We start from the raw sequence: 22,833 nt of genomic DNA, 5'->3' as shown, positions 1-22,833 counted from the left end.
CTGGATGGTTCCCTTTTAATTTCTGTTACGTGGTTTCTTCCCGTTTTATTTCTAGCTACTTCTCTTAACTCACATAGGTGTTCACAAGGGAATAATACCGTAAGATGTTTTGACAGGCTCAGAGAGACATGAGATACAAATGCAAAACCAAGACAGGGTGAAAGGGGGCTCTGTTCGCGGAATCCGTATTTTCAAGGCAATGTCTGAGATGAGCTTCCAGTGCTCCTGACATCTGTGTTCTGCACATGCTCAGCAGAGTTGAGAGATTAAATTGGAAATGTAGGTGTGCTCAGTGCTAATTTCATTCCTGCTGGGTTCAGTGTGGTTTAGTGGAGAGAGTGCCCAGATTGGGAGCTGGAGGCCCAAGTGCTTATCCCTACTTGGCTCCTGGCTCTGACTCACTGTGTGTGACCTTGTGTGTCTGTCTTCTGCATTTGACAAGCTCTGATGTGTGAAGGGGGATTACATTATGGAAATATTGAAAGGGTAAAATTAGATACTAAAGTGAAAACCTTCGAAGAACTAGAAATCACTATAGCGGAGTCCATGCCGTGGTTCTTTATTCACTTTATCTTTTAGTCTAAAAACTGGTCTAGAGGCATCGGGCAAGTTGTGAATCCAAAGTATATTTTGCTAGAAATGATCCTGAGGAGGGCTGTGACGCCTGGTAGTGGAGATACTTTGTGGGTTCCTTTTTTCACCCGTATGATGCATCACCAGGCTCTGTCTACCCTACTGCCTAAGGGATACAGGGTCCCAAGGTGTGAACTTCTGTTTTGAGGCTATCCCAGTTGTCTTCAGGATGCTGTAGGAAGTAAAATCTGTAAGAAAGGAGAGCTTTCTCTCTAGGCCTTGGGAAGCAGAGCCTGAAGCAACTCTAGGATTCTGGGCATGAAGCTTGATCAGAAGTAGCCCTGCCCTCAGCAACTTCCCAGCAGCAGGTCGATGCCTGCCTCTAACAAGAGGCCTCTTTGGTCTGGGATGTCAGTGTATGCATCTCTTCAGTTTCCCTCCAAAGTGGACTATACAGACTTTGTTAACAAACAAAGCTGTAAGATGCTGGTTAAAAAGAGGGGCAGTCCTAGGTCATATTAAGATGGCAGAACAGATGGGGAAGAAGCGTTTTGGTACAGGAAGGCAGAGATTCCAGTGAAGAGCTCCTCCGCTCTCCCCTTGCTCCTGAGAGGCCGGTGTTCTTCAGAGCAGCTGCTAACAGTGGAACAGCCAGTCCTCAGCCTAGTCACAGGGAGACACGGGCACTCGGAGTTGGCAGTAGCACTGGTAACTTGGCCTCTGGCCCAGTACCCATGTGGCATTGTGTCCTGAAATGGCTGGAGTACAGTCTGCTTATAGAGGTCCCAGAATCATATATGCTATGATGTTTCAGACTTGGATATAAAGGACAAATTCTGAACACCCCTTTATTTCCATTACCCAATCTAAGAAATAACTTATGACTTCCTTTTTTAAAAAATCAGGCATTTATTCGTAGTGACAGGTGTGTGTGTGTGTGTGAGAGAGAGAGAGAGAGGGAGGGAGGGAGGGAGGGAGGGAGGGAGGGAGGGAGAATGGAATGAGACTATGCAGGCAAGGCTGTTGGTTCATGTTTGTAGCCCTCATTTAAGTAGTGTCCTTCACCAGTTCTCCTGCAGTGGTCTCTAACACTCTGTATACTCAGGGACAAGGTGGGACTAGAGGGGCTGAGGGAAGTTTCCAGCTGACAGTCAGCTGCATGGGAAAATTCCTTCTCCCCAGTAATTTAAAGTTCTGCTCTTGGTAAGACAACTCCTACGGGTGACAGGAGGGAAGCAGGTGTGGGAGTGAGCTGCAGAGAGGGGAGCAGGGAAGGCCACCTCAGTGTGTCAGTGTGAGGGCTCTCCCAGCTGCCCTGCCCTTGACGGCTGCGTCTCTTTCCTCTAGTGAAGCCAACGTTTATTGGGACCCAGGTCTTTGAGGACTACAACCTGCTAAAGCTGGTGGAGTACATTGACTGGAAGCCTTTCTTTGATGTCTGGCAGCTCCGGGGCAAGTACCCGAATCGAGGATTTCCCAAGATATTTAATGACAAAACAGTAGGTTAGTAAGTCCTTCCTTCCTGGTGTTCAGGATGTGGTATTGTGACTCTTGAGAGTGGTTTGAGAGGACACTAAGCGTTTAGTTTGTACAGGATATAGCAGCTTCTATATTGCGCACCCACTCAACTTTCACACGAACAGTTCATTGTTTGCTTGCCCTTATTATGTCAGGTAAATTTGGTCTTTTATTAACATATTCTTTAAATAAATGTACTTACTGACATCAGTTACACGCTGGTTTCTGCTTGGCAGAGAGGCAAACAAAAAAGGCAGTAGCCTATGATTTAGTACCTGACTTGCTACAGCGGAGCCTAGGTTTGTGCTGGGCTGATGCTGGACTCTTGCTGTGGGCTCAGCCTGGGGTCCCACTCACATCAGAAGAGGGGCTAGATTCCGACAGGAGAGGAGAGTAGGCTTCCTGGAGGTGGTGATACTGGAATGTCATTGAAGATTCCATTGGATTGTCGAGGCTGGGTCTAGGGATAAGAACCAGAAAAAAAGGATATTTCAAACAGAAGGAGAGTGAGAAGCTTTGGACACAAGTGCCCATGTGGAGAATTGCAGATTTCTTTGTACCCAGATCACTCAAAGGAAGGCGGGAGACTTGCTGTGGTAAAGTAGAGAAGTGGATAAGTCAGTCAGTTGCTCCCCTCAGTTGTCATGGGTAGCTCATCCCCACCCAAGACCCAGAGACGTGGTATCACAGCATGGAGGCCAGAGCAGAGCAGGGGAACCATGAGGTTCAGTGGAGAGAGCCCGGAAACCAGACGCTCGTCAGCCTCTGCTGGCCTGGAGATGGGTGCTGAGACTGAGTACTTACGGCAAGTTGGAGGGCCGGGCAAGGGGCTTCCTGCTGTACTGTCTTTGTGCCACCACAGGCCAGCCGTGAAGGGACTGTAGGACCGCACATCACACAGGTAGAGCAGCACAGTGTTGCCCACTGAGAGCCAATGGGAACTGAAGGAGGGTGTCCCAGGGCTGGTAGGACACCGGGTAGGATGCTGCCTACCATTGCAGGTGCTGAAACCTAGGTGCAGCATCAACACTGTGTAAGAGGATTTGGGCCACACATCCCTGTTCGCCCTGTCTGGTCTCCAAATATCACTGGGAAGTTACTGGGGTCGTATGTGGAATATAGTCATATGTGGACTACATATTTTTAATAGGTGAAGAAGCCAGAAAGGTATACGATGATGCACAGAATATGCTGAGCATGCTGATTAGGCAGAAGAAGCTCCAGGCCAGGGGCGTGGTTGGATTCTGGCCAGCACAGAGTGTTCAAGATGACATCCACCTATACGCAGAGGGGGTGGTGCCCCAGGCCGCCGAGCCCATAGCCACCTTCTATGGACTGAGGCAGCAGGTATGCCGTGTGTGTGGACAGTGGGTACAAGGCTTTGACTTTCAGGAAACCTGAGCCTTTTATTTATCTGTACCATTTTATCCGAACAGCCCTCCATAGGCCCGAGTCTGAGGCAGCTGTGAGGATGCAGAGGAGACACCATCATAGGTGTGGGGCTCACTGTGGTGACTGCAGACAGACTAGAGCTAGCCCAGCTGTCACTCACACTCTCCGTCTTTCAGCCCCAACAGTTGCTCTTCATCTGAGTATGCTGTTCAAGGCTGATATCTGGCTGACTGTCTCAAAGGGAAGTCTGGTGGGAACGGATACCCACTAGAGCGGGAGTGAGGCAGCCATGGTGTGAGTGTTGCTCAGCGCTGCTGTCAGGCAGTGCGTGTCTGTTTACGGAGGAAAGAACATGGGCAGAGGGGAGCCGGGCACCCAGTGAGCTTTGTATGCAGAGGCAAGCGCACCTAGCGCACCGGGCTCTTCTCCCTTTGTAACCAGTCTCTGAAGTTCACAGCTTCTGGGTTTTGTTGTCTTTGTTTTTCTTTGCTTGTTTGTTTTTTGCCTCACCTTTAAAAATGCAGGCACCACGAGAGGACTTTAGCTGCTACACACACAATTGTCTCAGTCGAGACGTGAAGCTAGAATTGAATAATTTGTAGTAATTTGTACTTTTTTTTAGTTTTGCTACCGTTTTTTAGTAATTTACAATTGGTAAATTACTTGCCTTTCATCATAATGCAGTTCCTAATGACAGGGTTTTAGCAGTAACATCAGATGGAATTCTTAAATTTGGGCCTTAATACCATAAGGACTTCTGTGAGAACAATGAAAGCTTTGCTCTGTGTGCTCCGGTGCAGACGCCACAGGACAGAGCAGGCAGTTCCAGTGCTGAGCTCTGGCCCTGGCTAGGGAATCCAGAGCTTTCCTTTGACTGGTAGCTAAGGCCAGAAACCTCTGCTGGGCCCATTCTTTAATCTTCCAGTCCTGGGTTTTCTTCTGCTGGCTTTCACTTTTGGAGTGAAATAAATACGGTTGTGTTAGGGAAGTCTGGACATGCTGTATTAAGGGCATTTACTACAATGGGTTCTCAGTTCACCCTTTTAGTAGTCCCTAGAGAGGGAAATTGGACCATGGACACACATTGCGTGCTTGGATAGGCACTGAAAAATTGTAGCTGAGCACCTCATTACTCTAGCCTTTTGTTCAGAGTAGCTCTAATTGCCATCTCTTCTAAGGCACAGTGGGACCAGTGGCCTGTCTTGTGCTGCAGAGTAGCTTTGTGTCCCTCTCTTGCTCTTTTATTTTATTCTACTTTTTTAGATCACAGAATAACAATAGAGTACCACTGGAAAATGGACTCTCCATTCACCTCTGTCCCTGAGCTCTGGGACAGTTCTGTGTGTGTTTATCTGTATTCTGACCTGCAGCCACTTGCTCATTCTCTGCCCAGGGTCAGGCTACATTTGCCCTCATGTATGTCAAATGGCATAGAAGATTCTGGGTGGGCTATATGGTTAATTGATGAGTCTAGAGCAGTGGCATGTGTCTAGGAACACTTGTCTCTAGGAACTGGTGGGACATTGGTGTCAGTCCTGGATCCTGTCACTGGCTGAGCCTCTGGGGTCAAACTGTATGTCTCAGATTTCTTGCCTGTGAAGTGGAGCTTGTGGATTACTTTTCATGGGATTGCTGAGAGCTAAATTAGTACCCTATAAAGGACAACAAAGTATTTAGGAAACACTAGTTATCAGCTATTAACTTCTGATTGACTGTGATACGTAAAAGGTCTTATTTGTTGGCTTCATAGCAGGGAAGGCTCAGATACCAGCCGAGAATAAAACCACAGAAGAGAAGACAGCAGCTTGTTACCGTCATCTGTCGGTGCACACTGAAGGCTGTGCCTTTATCAGGCTTGTTTCAAACGTGCTCTGAATTGAAAACAGTGCCTGCAGCTATTCACCAGTGTTTGGTCAGGGTATAAATGGTCATGTTTCCTGATTACTTATGCTACATCATGTCATATATTTTTTAAAAAATCTCATTTCATTTGTGTCTTAGTCTGTTTTCTGTTGTAGAGTGAAATGCAGTATAGTGGAATTAGGACTGGAGCTTTCATAATGCCTCTTTACTTTTCTGTACCCATAATGAAAAATTGTGAAAATTTCTTACTAGCTTATGGTCATGGAAAAGGGTTTCCTATTTCCTTGACTGTAAGTAAAGATATGCTTTGAAATACTTCGTGTAACCTGTTAAAAATGTTGTCATTGAAATGTATCCGGGGCACTAAGTACTGGGCCCTACAGGTGTGCAGTCACCCTTCGTAGACTCTGTGTGTTTTATAACTTGCCTTTAATTTTGGAAGCAATTTTCAAGATTTAAACATGACTGGGTTCTGTAGAGAAGTGATCAAGAAACTTAAGCTTTAGGGCTGAATCTCCTCATCTCTGGCGTCATGGGTTTTATTCTCCGTGCCTTGTCTTGGTCTTGTATGAGGTAAGAAGATATACGCAAAGCCAGATATGTGGTACGCATAAATGTTGATATATTAGACAAAAAAAAAAAAAAAAAGACTGGAGCTTTTTAAAGAAAACTGTTTTGGTTCATTGTTCTGGATGTTAAGATGTCCAAGATCAGGCAGCCACATCTATTGAGAACCACGTGCTGCTTTGTAACATGGCAGAAGTCAGAGAGGGGAGAAGCAGTGAGGAAAAGGGGTGAACTCTAGTGAGAGCCTGCCCATCCTCAGAGAAAGATGTCAGTTACATCATGAAGCCTCCACCTCAGACACTGCAGATCCTTGTGCCCCACATGGCTGTGTTGACCAATTGGGGTTTAGTGTATGAACGCACTCCAGCCATAGCATCTTGTTTATTCAGCAAGTCTTTATCATATACTCACTGCGTGGCAGCATTGTTCCGAGTGCTGGGTAGAGCCGGGTACAGCAGGCACACAGCCCTGTGTCCTGAGACTTATCAGTTTTCACTGTTTGCTGGTGCCACAGCCTTGCTAATGGCTTCTCTGCTTGATGCTTGGATTTTAAGGCTGAGAAGGACTCTTCCAGCACAGACCCCTACCACTGCCTCTCAGACTTCATTGCTCCTCTACATTCTGGTGTCTGTGACTACTTGGGTCTGTTTGCGGTTGCCTGCTTTGGGGTTGAAGAGCTGAGTAAGGCCTATGAGGACGATGGTGATGACTACAGCAGCATCATGGTGAAGGCGCTGGGGGACAGGCTGGCAGAGGTAAGGCGCTGGTGGGTACTGGGTGCTGAGGCAGAGTCTAGATGTTGGAGCTCCCATGACCGTGTCAGAAAACCTAGCAGCCATTAGACTCTCTGTCACTTTACTTGAGCTAGATGCTGCTGGCCTTACTTACTGTGACTTACGTTTTAAAATCCTGTGTCTTCCAAATGCCACTCATGTCTCATCTTTTGAGCAAAGAGAAACCTTCATTATTGTATTAGTTGGTTGTTGCTCCTTAGAGTCTTGACCTTACCTCTGAATTAGTCTTCCTTTAATTATTGTGATACATCATTTATTGATAACCCCAGAATTAAAGTCACATTTCTTCTTCAGAGTCCTCTCTAGTGTTGGCAACTTTTGTAGAGTTATCTTGCTGCATGGGGGGTGGGGCAGCCCAGGCTGTGGGAGGTCCTGTCCCCATTCTTCCCAATGGGCCATGGAGAATATAGCTCTGTGGTCGTAGTACTCTTCTGGTGAAGCTGTGGTCCCGTTGACTTCAGGAAAATAGCCTGGAATTCTCAGATTGCTAAGTACGATAGCTCAGAAGTCAGACTGAGCCCCTAAGGAAAGTGCAGAGTTTTTCCTTACTGTGGCCAGGTTTGGAAAGCAGCTCTGTGCTACCGTGATGCAGGGCTAGAGGCCACAGGTTGTTTCTTACTGGCTGTGCACCTCTCTCTTCTGTGTTCGCAGGCCTTTGCAGAGGAGCTCCATGAGAGAGTTCGCAGAGAACTCTGGGCTTACTGTGGGAGTGAGCAGCTGAGGGTCACGGACTTGCGCAAACTCCGGTATGAGGGCATCCGTCCAGCTCCTGGTTACCCCAGTCAGCCTGACCATACGGAGAAGCTCACCATGTGGAGACTGGCCAACATCGAGCAGGCCACAGGTGTGTGGGTGTCCTTGCTCACCGAGAGCTGTGCAGTTACCAAAGACATAGGCAGTCAAAGTTTTTGTAAAGTGGAAGAACTTAGATCATCTGCAGACATTCCCTGTACATTCTCCCTGGGCTGAGTCTCAGTTGACCTGTGCTCTCTTGAGACAATAGGCTCTGTCCCTGTTCAGGGTAGAGCCGTCATTGTTCTGAAGCTGTGCGTTGTCTACGTACTGTCCCATCCCTACTGCTTGGCTTGTGTAGTTGAGAGGACTCGGGTTGAATCACAGACCCAATGGATTTAGTCAAAGTTAGCTGTCCAAGCTGGTGAAGTTGAATCCAAATCAGAGGAAGGAAACGTGAGTAGCACTGGATCTGGGTCTGCAGGGACCACCCTGAGAGTCGCAGCGTTTCAGTGTGGGTCCCATTTCCTCTAAGCTAGCTGGAGATCTCTAGATCGTACTCAGCCTTTGTGAGTGTGTCTGAGTGACTGGTGCAGATTAACAGTCCTGAGGTCACCTCCTCAGTGTTTTTGTGGGCTCGTTCTTCACTCCTGCAGTCACCAGCTTCACAGTCGGTGGGGAGCTGTGTGGGGAGCTGTGGGCGATCCTGTCACTTCCAGGGTTAGCAGTCCTGCCCGAGAAGGCTCAGACTTAGGGACAAATTGGAGCCTCTAACACTGACCACAGGTAGCTGGGGAAAGGATGGAAGGCTTTTCCAGGCTTGTTCCCACTGGGTATAATGTGCGTGTCCTGAATTTGGTTTTCCACCTGGCAAGACCTTGCAGACCTTGTGATCTGAGCTTCTTACTGTGTCATTGTAAGGAGGCGTGAGTTTACTTGCTGCTTAGAGTCCATTAGTCCCCTGCCCAGGCACTGACGCCTTCCTGCGCTTCTCTTCAGGCATCAGGTTGACAGAGTCCCTGGCAATGGCGCCTGCTTCAGCAGTGTCGGGTCTGTACTTCTCCAATGCAAAGTCCAAATATTTTGCTGTGGGGAAGATTTCCAAAGATCAGGTAAGTATGTGGCTTTTCTACATAACTGTCTTTAGATGGACCTGTAGGACCCATTTTAAATGAAAATAAAGCGATGTGTGTGTGTGTGTGTGTGTGTGTGTGTGTGTGTGTGTGTGTGTGCACACGTGTGTGTAATTTCATCCCATCTTGTCTTAATTTGATTTCATGAATAAATTCATCCCAGTTTATGCCTTAATTTAATTTCAGCCCATTACCCTGATTCTTCCCATGATTCAATACTCCCTCTTTATCCACAATCCATGCATGTATGTGCATGCACACACACACACACACACACACACACACACACACACCCACCCACACACACACACCATACCACCTGCCAGCTTCTAAGCAGCAAATATTCGCCACATGTTTTCTACCTCCAGAATAGGCAAGTAAACAGAAATGTTCTCTCTTTAGCTCAGTAGATTGCTATTAAGACAAGATATTTCAGGTTCTCAGTGTTTATTGGCAAAAACCGTAGAGACTCAATCAGAAGATCTTAGCACTTTGGTTTAACAAGATGCTTCTTTCCATCTTTTGCAGATTGAGGATTATGCTTTGAGGAAGAACATGCCAGTGGCCGAGGTGGAAAAATGGCTTGGCCCCATTCTGGGATACGATACGGACTGACTTCTCTCTCAACTCCTTTACTCTTTTCTGTTCTTCTTTTCAACTTTTACGTTTGCTGACCTCAAGGAGTTATAATCCAGTGTGCCTTAGAAATAACAACAAAAAGCGCCTTTGTGTCTGCCCTGCCCTGCCCTGCCCTGGCCTGCTGAGAGAAGGCTAGTTGTTGGTGTGTGATGGAGATCAAGTTCTCTAGGGTCTGGGAAAACAAGCACTCTTCAGGGACCTTAAATGAGGAGCAACAAGGGGCCAAGGCTCATGGTCCCCTGGCCCTCGGGACTGGGACAAGCGGAAGACATCTTTGGCATTTCAAGCAGGGCCCCCAGCCTTTTCCCATCTTTGCCTTTGACCCAGGAAGGCACATGTTCCTGGGTTGTCTGTCTGTCTGTTTGGTTTGGTTTTTTCTTCTGTTGTTGTTGTTGTTTGTTTTATTGGCTGCCTTATATATTTAAAAAAGATTCTGAAAATAAGTTGACTAGGAGAATATATAGAGAAATGTAACCATGGAGCAAAGTCTCACCATGAGAAATGTGATGTTTCAGTCTCCGTGGTTTCAGCAATAGACTTGGACAGGGAAAAAAGTACTCCTTTCTTCTCTAATGTAGCGTCCCATCTCTGAGGTGTAACTAAGTAGGCGTAGAACTCTCGAGCAGAGGCATACTCACTGCTTGCTGGACAGAGATACTGGAACTGTTTGCCCTGGTGTGCTGGTAGGCACAGTCACATTTTCCAGGGGCTTTTGCCTTTGTAGTTTCATAGTCCTTTGCTCTAAGGGGGGTTATGGAAGAGAGAAAGAAACTACAAAAGGTATTTAACATCTAGCTGTTCTGAGAATCAGACAGGTTGTTAGCTGAACCTTGATGGACCCATGGGTGGCTTAAATCTACTCAACTCTTCGTCTGCACTCGACTCCAGATACTTGTATTTTAGATACACCACATTGTCTTGTTCTTTGATATTTCTGGAGAAATTGCTCAAAGCATGGACTCCGAAGGTACGGACACAAACTTTTCTGTACAGCTGCTGTGAGACAGAAGCCAAGTGCCAAGACGCCACACACTGTCTCCTCATCTGAAAAACGAGAACAGTTGTGTTAGTGTCATTGGGGTGAGGTTTAGACAGGATTGTGCACGGAGACGGTTCTGACACACAGATATTTAATAAGTGGAGGCTCAGTAGAGCTCTGTCGTCTCGGCCCTGCAGGTACTCACGGGAGAATGAGAGGAGGGGGAGCAGGGGAGTGTGTGGAGCGTGACTGGTCTCCTGGGATTAGAACAGAGAAAGAGAAGCACCTCTTAGGTGTTACACATCAGGACTCATCTCTTGATGTTGTCCCAAACCACTTGCAACAAACACCCTCCCTGGTATATTTGCAGGTGAAAGGAAGAAGATGGTAGTTGGGTAATGACAATCCTGCATGTCTGTAATCTTTCCAAGTTTATTTTCCAAGTAGCACACTCTGTATCCCTGGCCCTTAGAGTGAAAATAGTTGTCTACTCTTCTTTAAGGCATCTTTAACTGGTACTAGACTGTCAGTGGAGCTCACTAGCTTGAGCCGCTTCGTTCCAGGGCGTATTTCCATGGCAGGTACGTTCTTTAGGCTTCGGAACATTGATCTGTGAGAAAGAATAACCTTCATATAGTTCGCTGCACTTCATTCGAAGAGGTACTAAGTCTTATTTCTTTGCCATTCTCTCAGCTGGATCCCCAAATATGTCTTGGCCTAATCCCATGACATACATCATCATCGTCATCTTTTCTGTCTCCTTCCTCTTCTTCCTCCTTCCTCATCCCTCTTTTCCCTTCTTCTTGCAAGTTTAGGTATATAGATGCTCACTAAGTAATATAAAAAGAAACTTGAAAGCATCCTTCTTAGTTTATTTTAGGTATTTCAGAGAAGCTGGGCTCAAAGACTAACATTCTAAACTGGGCTTTGGTGTGTGTGATTGAACGCACCTAGCATGTTCCCTCACTGTTGCCGTCTGAGATTCTGACATGAACTTGTTCACACGTGGGGCTTGCATATTCGTTAGGGCTGCATTTCCCCCTCTCACAGTTTAGAATTGTATGTAGCCAGAAGTGCTACCCTATGTCTGTAATCACAGGATTTGAGAAGTTGAGGCAGGAGGATTCACAGGCTATCCTGAGTTTCATAGACCCTCAAAAACAAAAACGGGACCAACAGAATGGCTTAGTGAGTAAATGCACAGGCTGCCAAACCCTGGGACCCGCATGGTAGAAGAGAACAAACTCCTGACTTCCACACGCAGGTTGTGGCACACCACACAATAAATATAAAGGAGTTTTCTCCGTTTTGCTGCTTGCTCTGCTCCCAGCGGCTGGTACTAGGGACCAGGGAGAGTACTGTTGGTATGTTTCTCCTATGAGCGATTTTACCAGGAGTTCCTCTCCATTCAGAGCAAACACACGGGATAGTGCTTTCCCAGCTGATGTCTCGTGTCCGCTCCCCTCACATATGTTGTGTGTCTTTCATGCACCAGTTCTTTTTCCTACTCTCACTTAATTCAGTGAAGCCAGGGAGGCATGTTTCTCGTCTCTTACCACTGATGACTTTTTAATTATTAGGCTTTCCTAGGGGATTATTTTCTCTTTGCTTTGTACAGTGTTCTTACCCTATCCTTTCCCTCAGAATAATTTTTGTTAGCCTCTGTGGTCATTTCTCAACCATTTTTTTTCTTAAGTTTTTTTTTTTTTTCTTTCTTCTACCTACTTAAATTCTCAGATCCTGTATTAGTTGCTTCCCCAGCCTGTTGTTTCAGAGGCTGAGCTCCTCTGTTCGGTACTCCAGGAGCCTACATCCTTAATCCTTGCTTCCATCAGGCTGCCACCCCAGCTCCTGAAGGACTACACAGGGCATTTCACAGCGAAGTGTCCCAAACCTTGCTTCTGTGTGTCTCATCTGCTCTCCAGTAGATTCGTTAATAAAGACTAATTGGTGCCACCAAATCAGGAGATTGCCGGCTTGCCCCATACTGTCTTTGTTTTTTTTAAAGAATGGTTAGCTCAAAAATGTGTTAGGCTGGTGGTGGAATTATTCAGGGAAGGTCCTGGTTGACTCTGCTTCAGGGCCTGAAGAGTAGAGATGGCGCAGCAGGAATGGAAAAGACGAGGAACAGTGAATAGAAACGTTAAAGGTTATAAAGGTGCCAGATCTTTCCAAATTGAGCTATAAAGTGAAGATTTCCAGCAGCAGTACCAACTGATGTGATGACGACGGTAAGCAGACAATTCATGTGGAAAGGATCAAAGTGGCCAGATGCTTCCGAAGAGGAAGAGATTTAGGGAACTCATCCAACCAAGTTCTACTGCAGAAATAGTGTCAGGTGTAGCACAGACGTGGCTTAAATCAGTGCAACCCTACCTAAAGACTTCTGCTAAGCAAATGAATGATTTAGGTGAGAAGGGATTAGTAATTAGAATGTATAGAAATGTTCTATTTGGAAAAGTAAGAGGAAAGGCTTTCTCATGAGGCAGGTAAACATGTTTTTGGTGATAAGAAATGTGAGATTCGGGTTTGCATCTATCACATTTGCAAGAGTGGGGCCACAGTTTTAGATCTGCAAGTAGTCACGTGCATGGTACCTATCACTGCTAGAGAACAGTTAACCCTTCACAGATGTGAACACCTGCAGAGTGAACAAGGCCAGAACTCCACATTAGTCACAGGAATAACTGAAGTTCTGTCCTCGTGAGAACGGTTTTAGAAGATACCATGGTGCAGTGAAATTGAGTGAACACAGCCACACTTGGCAATAAAGGAGAATCAGAACATAGGGGCAAAGCAAGTCAGTCTCTGGACTCTTATGGCATGATACTGTTTTCATTGAGTTCAAAAGTGGATGAGATCAAAGAATGCATATAGTAGCTACATGTGTGATAAAAACATACACGGTCACAGGAATCCCCAAATGAAGTTTAGTGGTAGATAGCCTTGGGAGGCGGGGCCAGAGAAGAGCACACACGTGAATTACGAATAGCTGCTTTAGTTTTTGGGTGGGAGGGTTATGGCTTTTTACTATACACAGCATTTTGTACATTTTAAATATGCTATATTTAATGCGTATTTAATATATTTTAACCAATAAAGTGGAAAGGTATTTTCAGATCTGGTGTGATGACTTCATATGCGATGATGTACAAATCAAACACAGTTTTAGGAGAAAGGAAGAACATTCTGGCCAGAAGAGCAGGAATGAAGGCAGCTGGGCAAGGCGGATGCATTTGTGCAGCTAACATCTCTCAGAGCCTAGCTGTTGGTGGGTGAGTGGGTGGTACCATATGCCAGGAGATGAGGGGAGGAGAGGTGAGCTTTGGAAAGATGGGATGTGACCAGACTGAACTGAAGCTTTGGAACCTAATCCACCTATTGTGTGCATATTGTCTGACAGGGCTTGGTGCTCAGTAAAGGTCTGCAGATCCTCTGATTCCATTTGTACTTTGAAGTCCTCAAATGTAATTTTCAAAGATCCCTCTTTCTTCAGCCTTTGCTTTTAAGTATGAAAGTCGCAGTCACCCTTTGTTCTTGGAGGATATGTTCTGTGACCCATGGATGCACATACTGTTTTGTGTACACGTGCTATTTAGTATGCAGTCCCACTTTTAATGTCTTTCCATCTTAATTATTTACTGTGGCTGTCACTTCTGCTGTTTGAGGCACAGTAGCAAAACTAGTATGAATATCCGTTGCTTTCTTGATAGCTTTAGAAACAGTTTCTTCTTATCTTAGACCTCAGCACATAATATTTTCTTAAGTTGATGATTTTTATTATTTTAACTTGAAAAATATTCATACAGCTTTTATTTGATGCGCCTGAATTGCTCGTACCACATTTTGTGCAATGTCATGGGAATTGATTGGCAGCTCAGACAGCTACCCAGTGACTAAGGGTATGTAGCACTGAATAAAATGCAGATACCCTGGACAGGGGTCATTCATGTCCTTAGCAAGCCCAGGATGAATGAACAATGTGAGAGTTCATCGTGTTACTCAGAGTGGTATCTAGTTTAAAACTTGGGATTTGTTTTTTTTCTGGAATTTTTGACTTAATATATTTGGACCATAGTTACCTGTGGATAACTAAAACCGTGGAAAGTGAAATCTTGTGGAGACTCATAAACAGGTGCAAACTTTTTCTTTCTTTCTTTCTTCCTTCCTTTCTTCCTTCCTTCCTTTCTTCCTTTTTTTCTTTTTTTCTTTTTTTCTTTTTTCTTTTTTGCTAATAATGGATCTTAGCCTTGAGCTCACATATTCTAGCAAAGAAAGTATTGCTGGTGAATTCATAAAGGAGAGCCACACAGCCACCTACTAAGCTTGAAGTGACTGAGAAAAGTTTACTTTGAACTTATGTGGACTACTCTGTACCTTCACCTATGGAACAACTCAGCGAGGTGATGTTTTATTTCATAAGGTGTGACATCAGTGCCCACTGGTCTTAATCACATGCCGCTGCTTTATTTACTGTGTCCATATTGAAAGGGAAAGTGAAATATGGCTGTCTTGGTAGATAATGTTAAATATGACTGATTATTTAAAAGTACATGTTCTAATATATGCAAGGTCTTGGTTAAATCTCCAGCAATTACGAGACATTTTCTACCCTGTTAAGGTAAAATTTATACTTTATGATGGGTGTGGTGCTCATATGTAAGATTTGGTATCTTACCTGCTGAGTCATTTTTTTTCCCAGCAGACATTGAATGAATTAAATGTTGAATAATTGGGCTGCAAAAATGGCTTGGTGGTTAAGAGCTCTGGCTGCTTTCCTAGGAGACCTGGGTTCAGTTCTCAGCACCCACGTGGCAGCTCACAACCATCTGTCCAATTCCCTGTTGTGGCCACTGGGCACTAAGCATTCATGTCGTACATAGACAGGTATGTGCAGACAAAACACATGCACTTATTAAAAAAATCACAAGTCAAGGTTGGAATCAATTACGAGTCAATGAATGTACCATTCCTCCCCCAGGTCGGGAAAATACATAGGAGAGGGAAGGAAGGAGAATACATCTGTATTGCTTAGTTCATCTCAGTCTTGCACAGAAGTCTGGATTAAATTCCGTTGTAATTAGAAAATTAAAAACTGCAAATGAATTGAAAGCCAAATCACATTTAATTCTGTATTATTCCTAACAGGTCAGATGAACCCAAGAGAAAGACCCTGTGAAACATCTTCATTTTTAATTAAGAGTAACACTGGGAGAATCAGAACAGGCCTGTCTTAAACATCACACAGAGAGGCATGGAACCCGTTTTACTTGGGATATGCACAAAAGAGCATGGCATGCAGTTGCTAATGTCAGAACCAGAGACTTAGCAGTCTTGCCAGGCACGTAGTAGGAACGTAAGTGTCTGTCTGAGGAGTAAGATTGTACAGAACTCAACACCAGGAAGCCACGTACTGTTCTCTAGCTTTTGCAGTCATTTGCAAGACTTGCTGTGTTATCCAGTGCACACAGGCAAATCTGTTCTGTCCATCAAGGAGTTTATCCAGAACTACAGTTTATCCAAAATTAGGCACATAGAAATGACTTTGAGCATTGCATTATTCTTGCAGTATCTTTTGAGTCATGAAAAATTCATTAAAATTCTGTATAACTGCCCTGTCAAGTACATTTTGCCATACGAATTATTGTACTCAAAGGTTAACCACCCAAGTATGATGAATACGATCTGTCTCTTTAACTGAAATTAAGTAGAATTCTTCCCCATTCTGTCACATAGTTGAGTCTTGTGCTGTCACCAGGCAGTAACAGTGAACACCAACATTGTTTAAGTTGGCGAGGAGACACACAGAAGATAGTTTGTCAGGGCAGATGAGAAGTCGCTGGAGTGGAGGGGTTACAAGAAGAGGGAGGGAGTTGTGACAGTAGGCCGGTGCAGGGCAGGGTTGAGTCATTCAACCCGATCCACACTGAGGGGGAAGGAAAGTGCTAATTTTGCATGGTTTATGTCAGGTTAGCAGGACTGTCTGACTTGAGAGAGAAGAATAATTGCTGGGTTTTATCTTGTGAGAAGAGGGGTTTGGTTTTGAATGTTACCCTCAATGTTTTACTCAGGATCTACGATTGAAGGCATGAAGATTTTGGTGGGAACAAGAATAGATCGTATGAAGTATTTAGTAAATTGACCAGCAAATGTGTATAGTCCTGTTAGAGAAAAGTGGGCAAAAGAAGTGGAGACATGACAGCTCTAAAAACAGGGAGGGGGAAAGAGCTTACCCAAGTTTCTCAGGCAGCATTAGAGGGACCACGCATTCCTTCTGCAAGGAACAGGATGAGGATGCTCACTTCACTGGTCACATACTGTTTCATTTCATTAATTGCCCCGTCTCAGCAAAAAAGGCATTTAGTCAGCCCTGGGCATACAGTGCGGAATTACCTCATGAACGCAGATGCAGGAGTAGCTAGCTGGTGGGCCTCCCTCTTCTATCTAACCATGGCCCTCGAGAACAGAAGTGCTCAGGTGTCTCCCCTGTAGATTACCAACCTGAGTTTCTGAGAAGTACTTCTGGATGAACACCTGCCTTCTGAAGAGGATCAACTTTACCAACACACGGCTGTCTCAAGATTTCCAGAAACAACATCCTTTCCTCCATCTGTGTCTTCCTTCAGCCTTCCAGCAGCATACTTGTTAAGCACTAGTACAACTTCTGTGAGGTCAATAATTTCACATTAACGTAAGTTTTCCCCTTAATCTCTAGGACTGGAGGCTGGTGCCAAGCATGCATGTCAAGCAGCTTGCCCTTGCATGTAAGTCCAGCTCCAAAGGCTCTGATAGCCTCTTTTGACTTGGCAGGCCTTTGCACACACGTGGTATGAATGTACCTAGCACACTAGACATACAAGTAAAAATAACAAAATCTTGAAAAACTTAAAAACCTCTCAACTTACTTTAGAATTACTTTTCATTCATGTGTTATTTATGAGAAGCCTATAGAAAGAATATCACTAGTCCCCTTTAGTATTGCAGCGTGAGTGTTTCTCCTGAATTCTGTGTTGACGTTTAGTTTTCATTGTAACAGTAGTATTAAGGGGTGGAGGTAGTCGTGGAAAACTGAAATCCCAGTACTTGGGAGACTAAACTAGAAAAGTGTCCTGAGTTTGAGGTTAGCCTGGGCAACAGAGTAAGTCACTGTCTCAAGGGGAAAGGGATTGGCTCTGCAACTCTGCCCTCATGAATTAATGCTGTGATCAAAGTATCTGGTTCGTTATCTCAGGAGTGTGTTCCTGACATTTTTGTGATGCTTATTAAATAACAGCTTCATCCAAAGATTGTGTGCCCTGGATTCAGGGAGAGTCCTTGATCAGATTTGTATTTTGTCTTCCTAGGAGATAGGTGTGTGATTAGCTGAGTGTATATAATAATACAATATCCATTTTGTAGTATGGACCAAGGAATAATTTAATCAAACCATAAAGCTTTAATGTTAATTAAATTCATTTCATAAGTCTGAAGTTGCCACACATAGTGATTTGTCTCAAGCATGTGGACTACGTAAACTGAGAACCTGGAAAACAGTTGTCATCTTAGAGCTATTACAGCATGAGTCATAGGAAGGGGTCAAATAGCAATGTTCACGGGAGCTTGGAGGAAGTGATAGGGAGCTTTGGGGGCACAAGTCTCCTGTGGAGGAAATAATTATCAGGGGGTAGCAAGCAGCATGAGGTCTCCTCCAAAGTGAACCTGAAGAGAGACAGGGTGTGGAGAACAACAGGATTTATACCATTTTACACTTGGTTGATTGAGCGTGCTCAGCAGAGTGAAGTTCACGGGTATGGTCCCACTGGGATCCTTAGAATGAACATGTGTAGCACAGCATAGCTCCAAACTCTGGCTCAAAAGATCTTCCTGCTTCAGCCTTCTGAGTGCGACTGTGCACGTTTCCCTCCATCCAATGACCCCTTGTTTTGACAGGTTCTCCTGATGGCGAAATGCTGTCAAAGTGTGTCACATGGTATGGAGAAATCTGTCATTAAAAGGCCAGCAAGCAATGCAGAAAACTTCATTGTTGGTTTATAGTTGTCTTATTTTAAATGGCCGTAATCCCAACCTTCAGTCACCACCTCTCTGTCAGACATTAACCATCAGTACTGAAGGGAGTCCCCACAGCTAGAAGGCCCAAATGGTCCACATGGTTGTTAGCACCTTTTTGATTTTGTTTTTAGCAATAATGCCCCACAAAACCACAAGTCTCAAACGGGAGCACACTTGTATACTGAGCCGGGTGTGGTTGTGCACACCTTTAATTTCAGTACTGAGGAAGCAGAGACATGAAGATCTCTAAGTTCAAGGGCAGTCTCTCCATATAGTCGGAACTGTATGGTGAGTTCTGAACTAGCCAGGACTACATACTGAGACCCTGTCTCAAGTAGAAAACAAAACAACAATGTGGAAGATTTTTAAGACACTTGATGTTCACTCTTGCTTCCATGTGCAGGTGTCCATAAATGTATACGCACCTTCACATGTATGTGTACTCATAGCACACACACATATACCACACACAGACAAAGTGGCAGTTCAAACACACAAATACTTAAATTTTGTAGTAATAATCTTACATTAAATGGTCTTAGCCCATTGAAAACAAAACAAAAACGTAAATCCACTATACATAAAAAAGAACATGGGTAAGCAAACTGTGGGATATTCATACCATGGAATGTTATTCAATAGTAAGAATGAATAACTCATGGACAGGGCCACACAAATGTTACATCTGTTGGGCCAGATATGTAGTGTTAGGATTTCATTCATACTAAGTTCAAGTATAGGCTGAAGTATTCCATGGTATTCAGAACAGCGAGTGTTATAATTGTTAGGTTTCTTTCGATGTGATAAAATACCATGAAGAAAAACATCGGTGGGGAGGGGGTGTCTTTCAGTTTACAATTTAGTCTGTCATACAGGAAAGTCAGGGCAGGAACTCAAGGCAGGAAATGAGACAAGAGACCAAAAGAACCTTGCTTACTACTCCTGGCTTGCTCAACCTGCTTTCTTAAAACAACCTAGGACAGCCTCACCAGGTGCGACACCTCCCACATTGAGCTGGGATCTCACTCATAAGTTGGTATCGAAGAAAATGCACCGAGAACTTGTCTACAGGCAACCCAATAAAGATATTTCCTCCATCCTTCCTTTTCAGATAAGTCTAGTTAGTATCAAGTTGACAAACAGCTAACCAGGACAGTGAGTCTGGGGGCAGGAAGCTAATTTCTGAGATTGGAGAAATCCTCTATAAATGTGGTCTGAGGCGATGACTGTATAAAAGGTGTATTCATCAGACCTCAGTGGATCTCTGCATTGTGCACTTTATTAGTGGGAAATGTAGCCTTAACCAACATTGAAACCTAGTTAGTAAACTTATTTTTGTAGTAGTTTAGGCTAGCAATTTGCTATATATGCTTCTCGTTATCAGAGAACTTAGCTATAAATATGCAAATGAAGAAAGTGGAACTGGAGCCTGTATCTTTTGGTCTCCCTGCTGTAATCTAAATTTTAAAAAAATCCCAGGATTCAGGAACATTTTGGATAAATGGACATTTATCATAAAATAGATCAGAATTTTGGTAGCTCTATCTTTTGAAAACTTATTTATCATTTAGTGTTATTCAAAGACCACATCTTAGGTATTTAATAGGCTTTACTTTGCTTTGAAGTTTCCAAAGAATGCTTTTAAATATTCTTTCCTACAAAAAGAAATTGCGGTTTTGAAAACACTCATAGAATGGAAGAATTCTCTGTACAGTCCCTGAGTGGAGCCTAGATTGTCTTGCTGTTTACACTTTAAGCCTTTCAGCTGTGGGTCTGTTTCTATAGAGCAAATGCAGACCCCAGAAAAGTAATTTTTCTTGCTTTGTGGAAACTTCTTTATCTGACAGAAAATGGCAACTCATCAGACTGCAACAGAAAGCACCTTTTTGACTCTCAGTCAATTTGATCAATATTATGCATCCATCATACGAAGGATCTGGAGCGATAACCTCAAAACACCCCGCTAGGCATCAAGGTATTGATTCTGCGTTTGGCCTGATGGATAGACGCACAAAGGCAGCACGTGAAGGCAGAGTGGGAACCTGGCCACCTGCCTTCTCCGATGCACCAGGCAGGATGTGGTTAGAATGGAAAGCACACTGGGTTTTCCTGAAAATGCAGCTCCTTCCTGTCACCGTCTTTCAGAATCTGCTCCTGGCTGGGAAAAGGCTCCGACTCTTTCCTTGGGGTTTTCAGGAACCCTCAGAAAACAACTTAAAATGAAATGTCATTACATTTATTCTGGTGGATTTGAGATTCACTCTGATGGGAAATATTTTGAGGGAGGCATTAGTGACTTATACCAAGTAGGAAGAACGGATAATGGTATGGAGGAAGTGTGGAATGGTCTTAATTCATCTTTGGGATTAAAGTTTTTTTAGAGGCTTCAGAAGTATTGATTCATATTAAACTAATAGGTATGCTAATTAGAGTTGGGTCGTTTCGATTCATTAAGCCAGCCCAGCAGCCCCCTCACTAGCTATGCCACCTGAGTGACAGGTGTTGGTTAAGGACCCTGGTATCATCCTCTGGCAAATGACTGGGCTAACCTCAAACAGAAGCTCTTCTTGGTGGCATTCTTTTCACTTCCTCACTTGATGTCTAAGGCCCTAATACCTTTGAGAGATTCCCTTGGCACATTGTCGTTAGAAAGTCAAAGAAACGAGCTGAACTTCATTATGGTCCTGGTAGCATCCTGTCAAAATTATTTACTTAGGTCTCTCACCCTACGAGACTAACTTTTTATAAATAAGATCTTATGGTACAAATGAATTATAATTAGTGGTAACTATATGTAACATACTATTTTAGCTAACTCAGAGCCATTACAACCCAATAATTGAAAGTGTAGGCTGCTGTGAACCGAAAAATAGATCTTAATTTAAGTTGCATCTCAGAGCATAAGACCGGCACAAAACACTGACCTACAAACAGTGATGAAACAAGCATGGCGCTCTCTTAGTTGCTCATGAACCAGCTTTTTTGGGGAAATATATGAGGAGAGTAGACTTATGGACAAGCTTCTTTCCGGTTGCCTCTCTTGTTGTGAGGTGTCACCAGGAGCTTCAAAGGAAAAGAATCATGTGGGTAACTCCCTTTGACAAAGACTCAGCAGAGACACAGAAAATGATACCTAACAGTTTAGAGTTACCTGTCTCTGGATGCGTCTGAATTGCTAGGCTAGCATCCTCTCATTGAGCGTACTACATGCGCTCCAAGGTTCTGCAGAGGGAGCACGTCCTCTAATCCACCTTTCACAGGAACAAAGGTGACTGTCTAGATCATCTGAGGATGCAGCGTCACCAAAAGAAGTAAGAACATTGCCGGCTTGTATGCTCAAGTACATAAATCAATTTCCAGCTTCATTACTTGGAGTCTGCTCTTCACCACGAAAAGAGAAAGAGCCACGTAATCAAAAATTATGTAACAAACTTACAGCTTTAGCCGGATACCTGGAAATCTTATCTTTTCTGTCAGAGAAACGGCGAAGAAACAGATTTAGGTAAACAGTGAACGAGAACACAATTGACAACCTCTCCACTTGCTAGAGGATGTAATTCGGCTGAGTGTTGCATTTTTCTTTTTAATTGAAAGTGGATCCTTCTCTTTCTAAACTGGCACTCCTTAAGGACAAGCCCATGTTCAGCTCAAGCACCAAGATTGTGAAGCCCAATGGCAAGAAGCTGGACAAGTTTGAGTCTGACATCTCAGGCGCTGCCCACTGCTCAAGCGGGAGAGGAACGCAGATCTCAAGGCACAGCTGTGGGAACTCAACATCACCATGGCCTCAGAATCTGAAGTTGGTGGTAGTAAAAAAAAAAATGCTGTTATAATTTTGTACTAATTCCTTGGCTGAAATCTTTCCAGAAAATTCAAGTCTGGGTAGTTCGTGAATTGGGGGAAAAGTTTGGTGAGAAGCATGTTGTCTTGAGCGATCAGAGGAGGATTCTGCCCAAGCCAACTCGGAAAAACTGTAAGAAAACCAAGCAAAAGTGCCCAGAAGCTGATCATGGACAGGAGAGCAGGAAGCCACTCTTGGGGACTTGGTCTTTACGAGTGAAATTGTGGGGAAGAGGATCCGCGTGGGACTGGATGGCGGCTGGTTTCTAACGGTTCGTTTAGACAAAGCACAGCAGAACACCATGGAGCGTAGGGCACTGAAACCTTTTCTGCTGTGCGTAAGAAGCTCTCAGGCAAGGATGCTGGTTTTCGGTTTCTCAGGGTTTCACTAGTAAAGATACTGACTGAATAAAGATGCCTGTCTCCCTTCAGAAAAGAGCAGGCCTCCAAGAGATGACAATGTAACAAAACAAAATACACTAAGGCAAGGCAGCAACCCCAGCATCAGCAACCCCAATATCAGCAACCCCAACATCCTCAACCCCATCATCTAAGCTGGACAAGGCAGCCCACCAGGAGGAAAAGTGGGTCCCAGGAGCAGGCAGAAGTGTCAGATACAAAACCACCAAGCTAACAGCCACAACGTACACACAGAGGACTCGGTGCAGACCCCTGCAGACCCCATGCTTGCCGCTTTAGACTCTGAGCCAGTATGAGCCCTGTTTAGTTGATTTAGTGGGCCATGTTCTTAGTG

General features: G+C 44.4%; 1 protein-coding gene and 1 pseudogene across 2 annotated transcripts in view; both read left to right on the top strand.

Annotated features, from left to right (window-relative positions):
* Nucleotides 1-9,470, top strand: part of MTR (5-methyltetrahydrofolate-homocysteine methyltransferase) — a 67,656-nt gene extending 58,186 nt beyond the window's left edge. The window contains exons 28-33 of the mRNA XM_080918300.1: nucleotides 1,921-2,076; nucleotides 3,242-3,438; nucleotides 6,468-6,668; nucleotides 7,359-7,551; nucleotides 8,439-8,551; nucleotides 9,101-9,470. Coding sequence (XP_080774426.1) covers nucleotides 1,921-2,076; nucleotides 3,242-3,438; nucleotides 6,468-6,668; nucleotides 7,359-7,551; nucleotides 8,439-8,551; nucleotides 9,101-9,187 — 947 coding nt within the window. The 3' untranslated portion in view covers nucleotides 9,188-9,470. The remainder of the gene's footprint in view (nucleotides 1-1,920; nucleotides 2,077-3,241; nucleotides 3,439-6,467; nucleotides 6,669-7,358; nucleotides 7,552-8,438; nucleotides 8,552-9,100) is intronic.
* Nucleotides 9,471-21,877: 12,407 nt separating this feature from the next.
* Nucleotides 21,878-22,471, top strand: LOC308422028 (small ribosomal subunit protein eS7-like; annotated as a pseudogene). Its single transcript has one exon. The product of its transcript is annotated as a small ribosomal subunit protein eS7-like (transcript).
* The last annotated feature ends 362 nt before the right edge of the window (nucleotides 22,472-22,833 follow it).

The sequence above is a fragment of the Micromys minutus genome (assembly GCF_963924665.1).
Source record: "Micromys minutus genome assembly, chromosome: 6".
Lineage (NCBI taxonomy): Eukaryota > Metazoa > Chordata > Mammalia > Rodentia > Muridae > Micromys > Micromys minutus.
The sequence above is the reverse complement of the archived record's forward strand: the minus strand, read 5'-3'. Positions and strand labels throughout refer to the sequence as shown.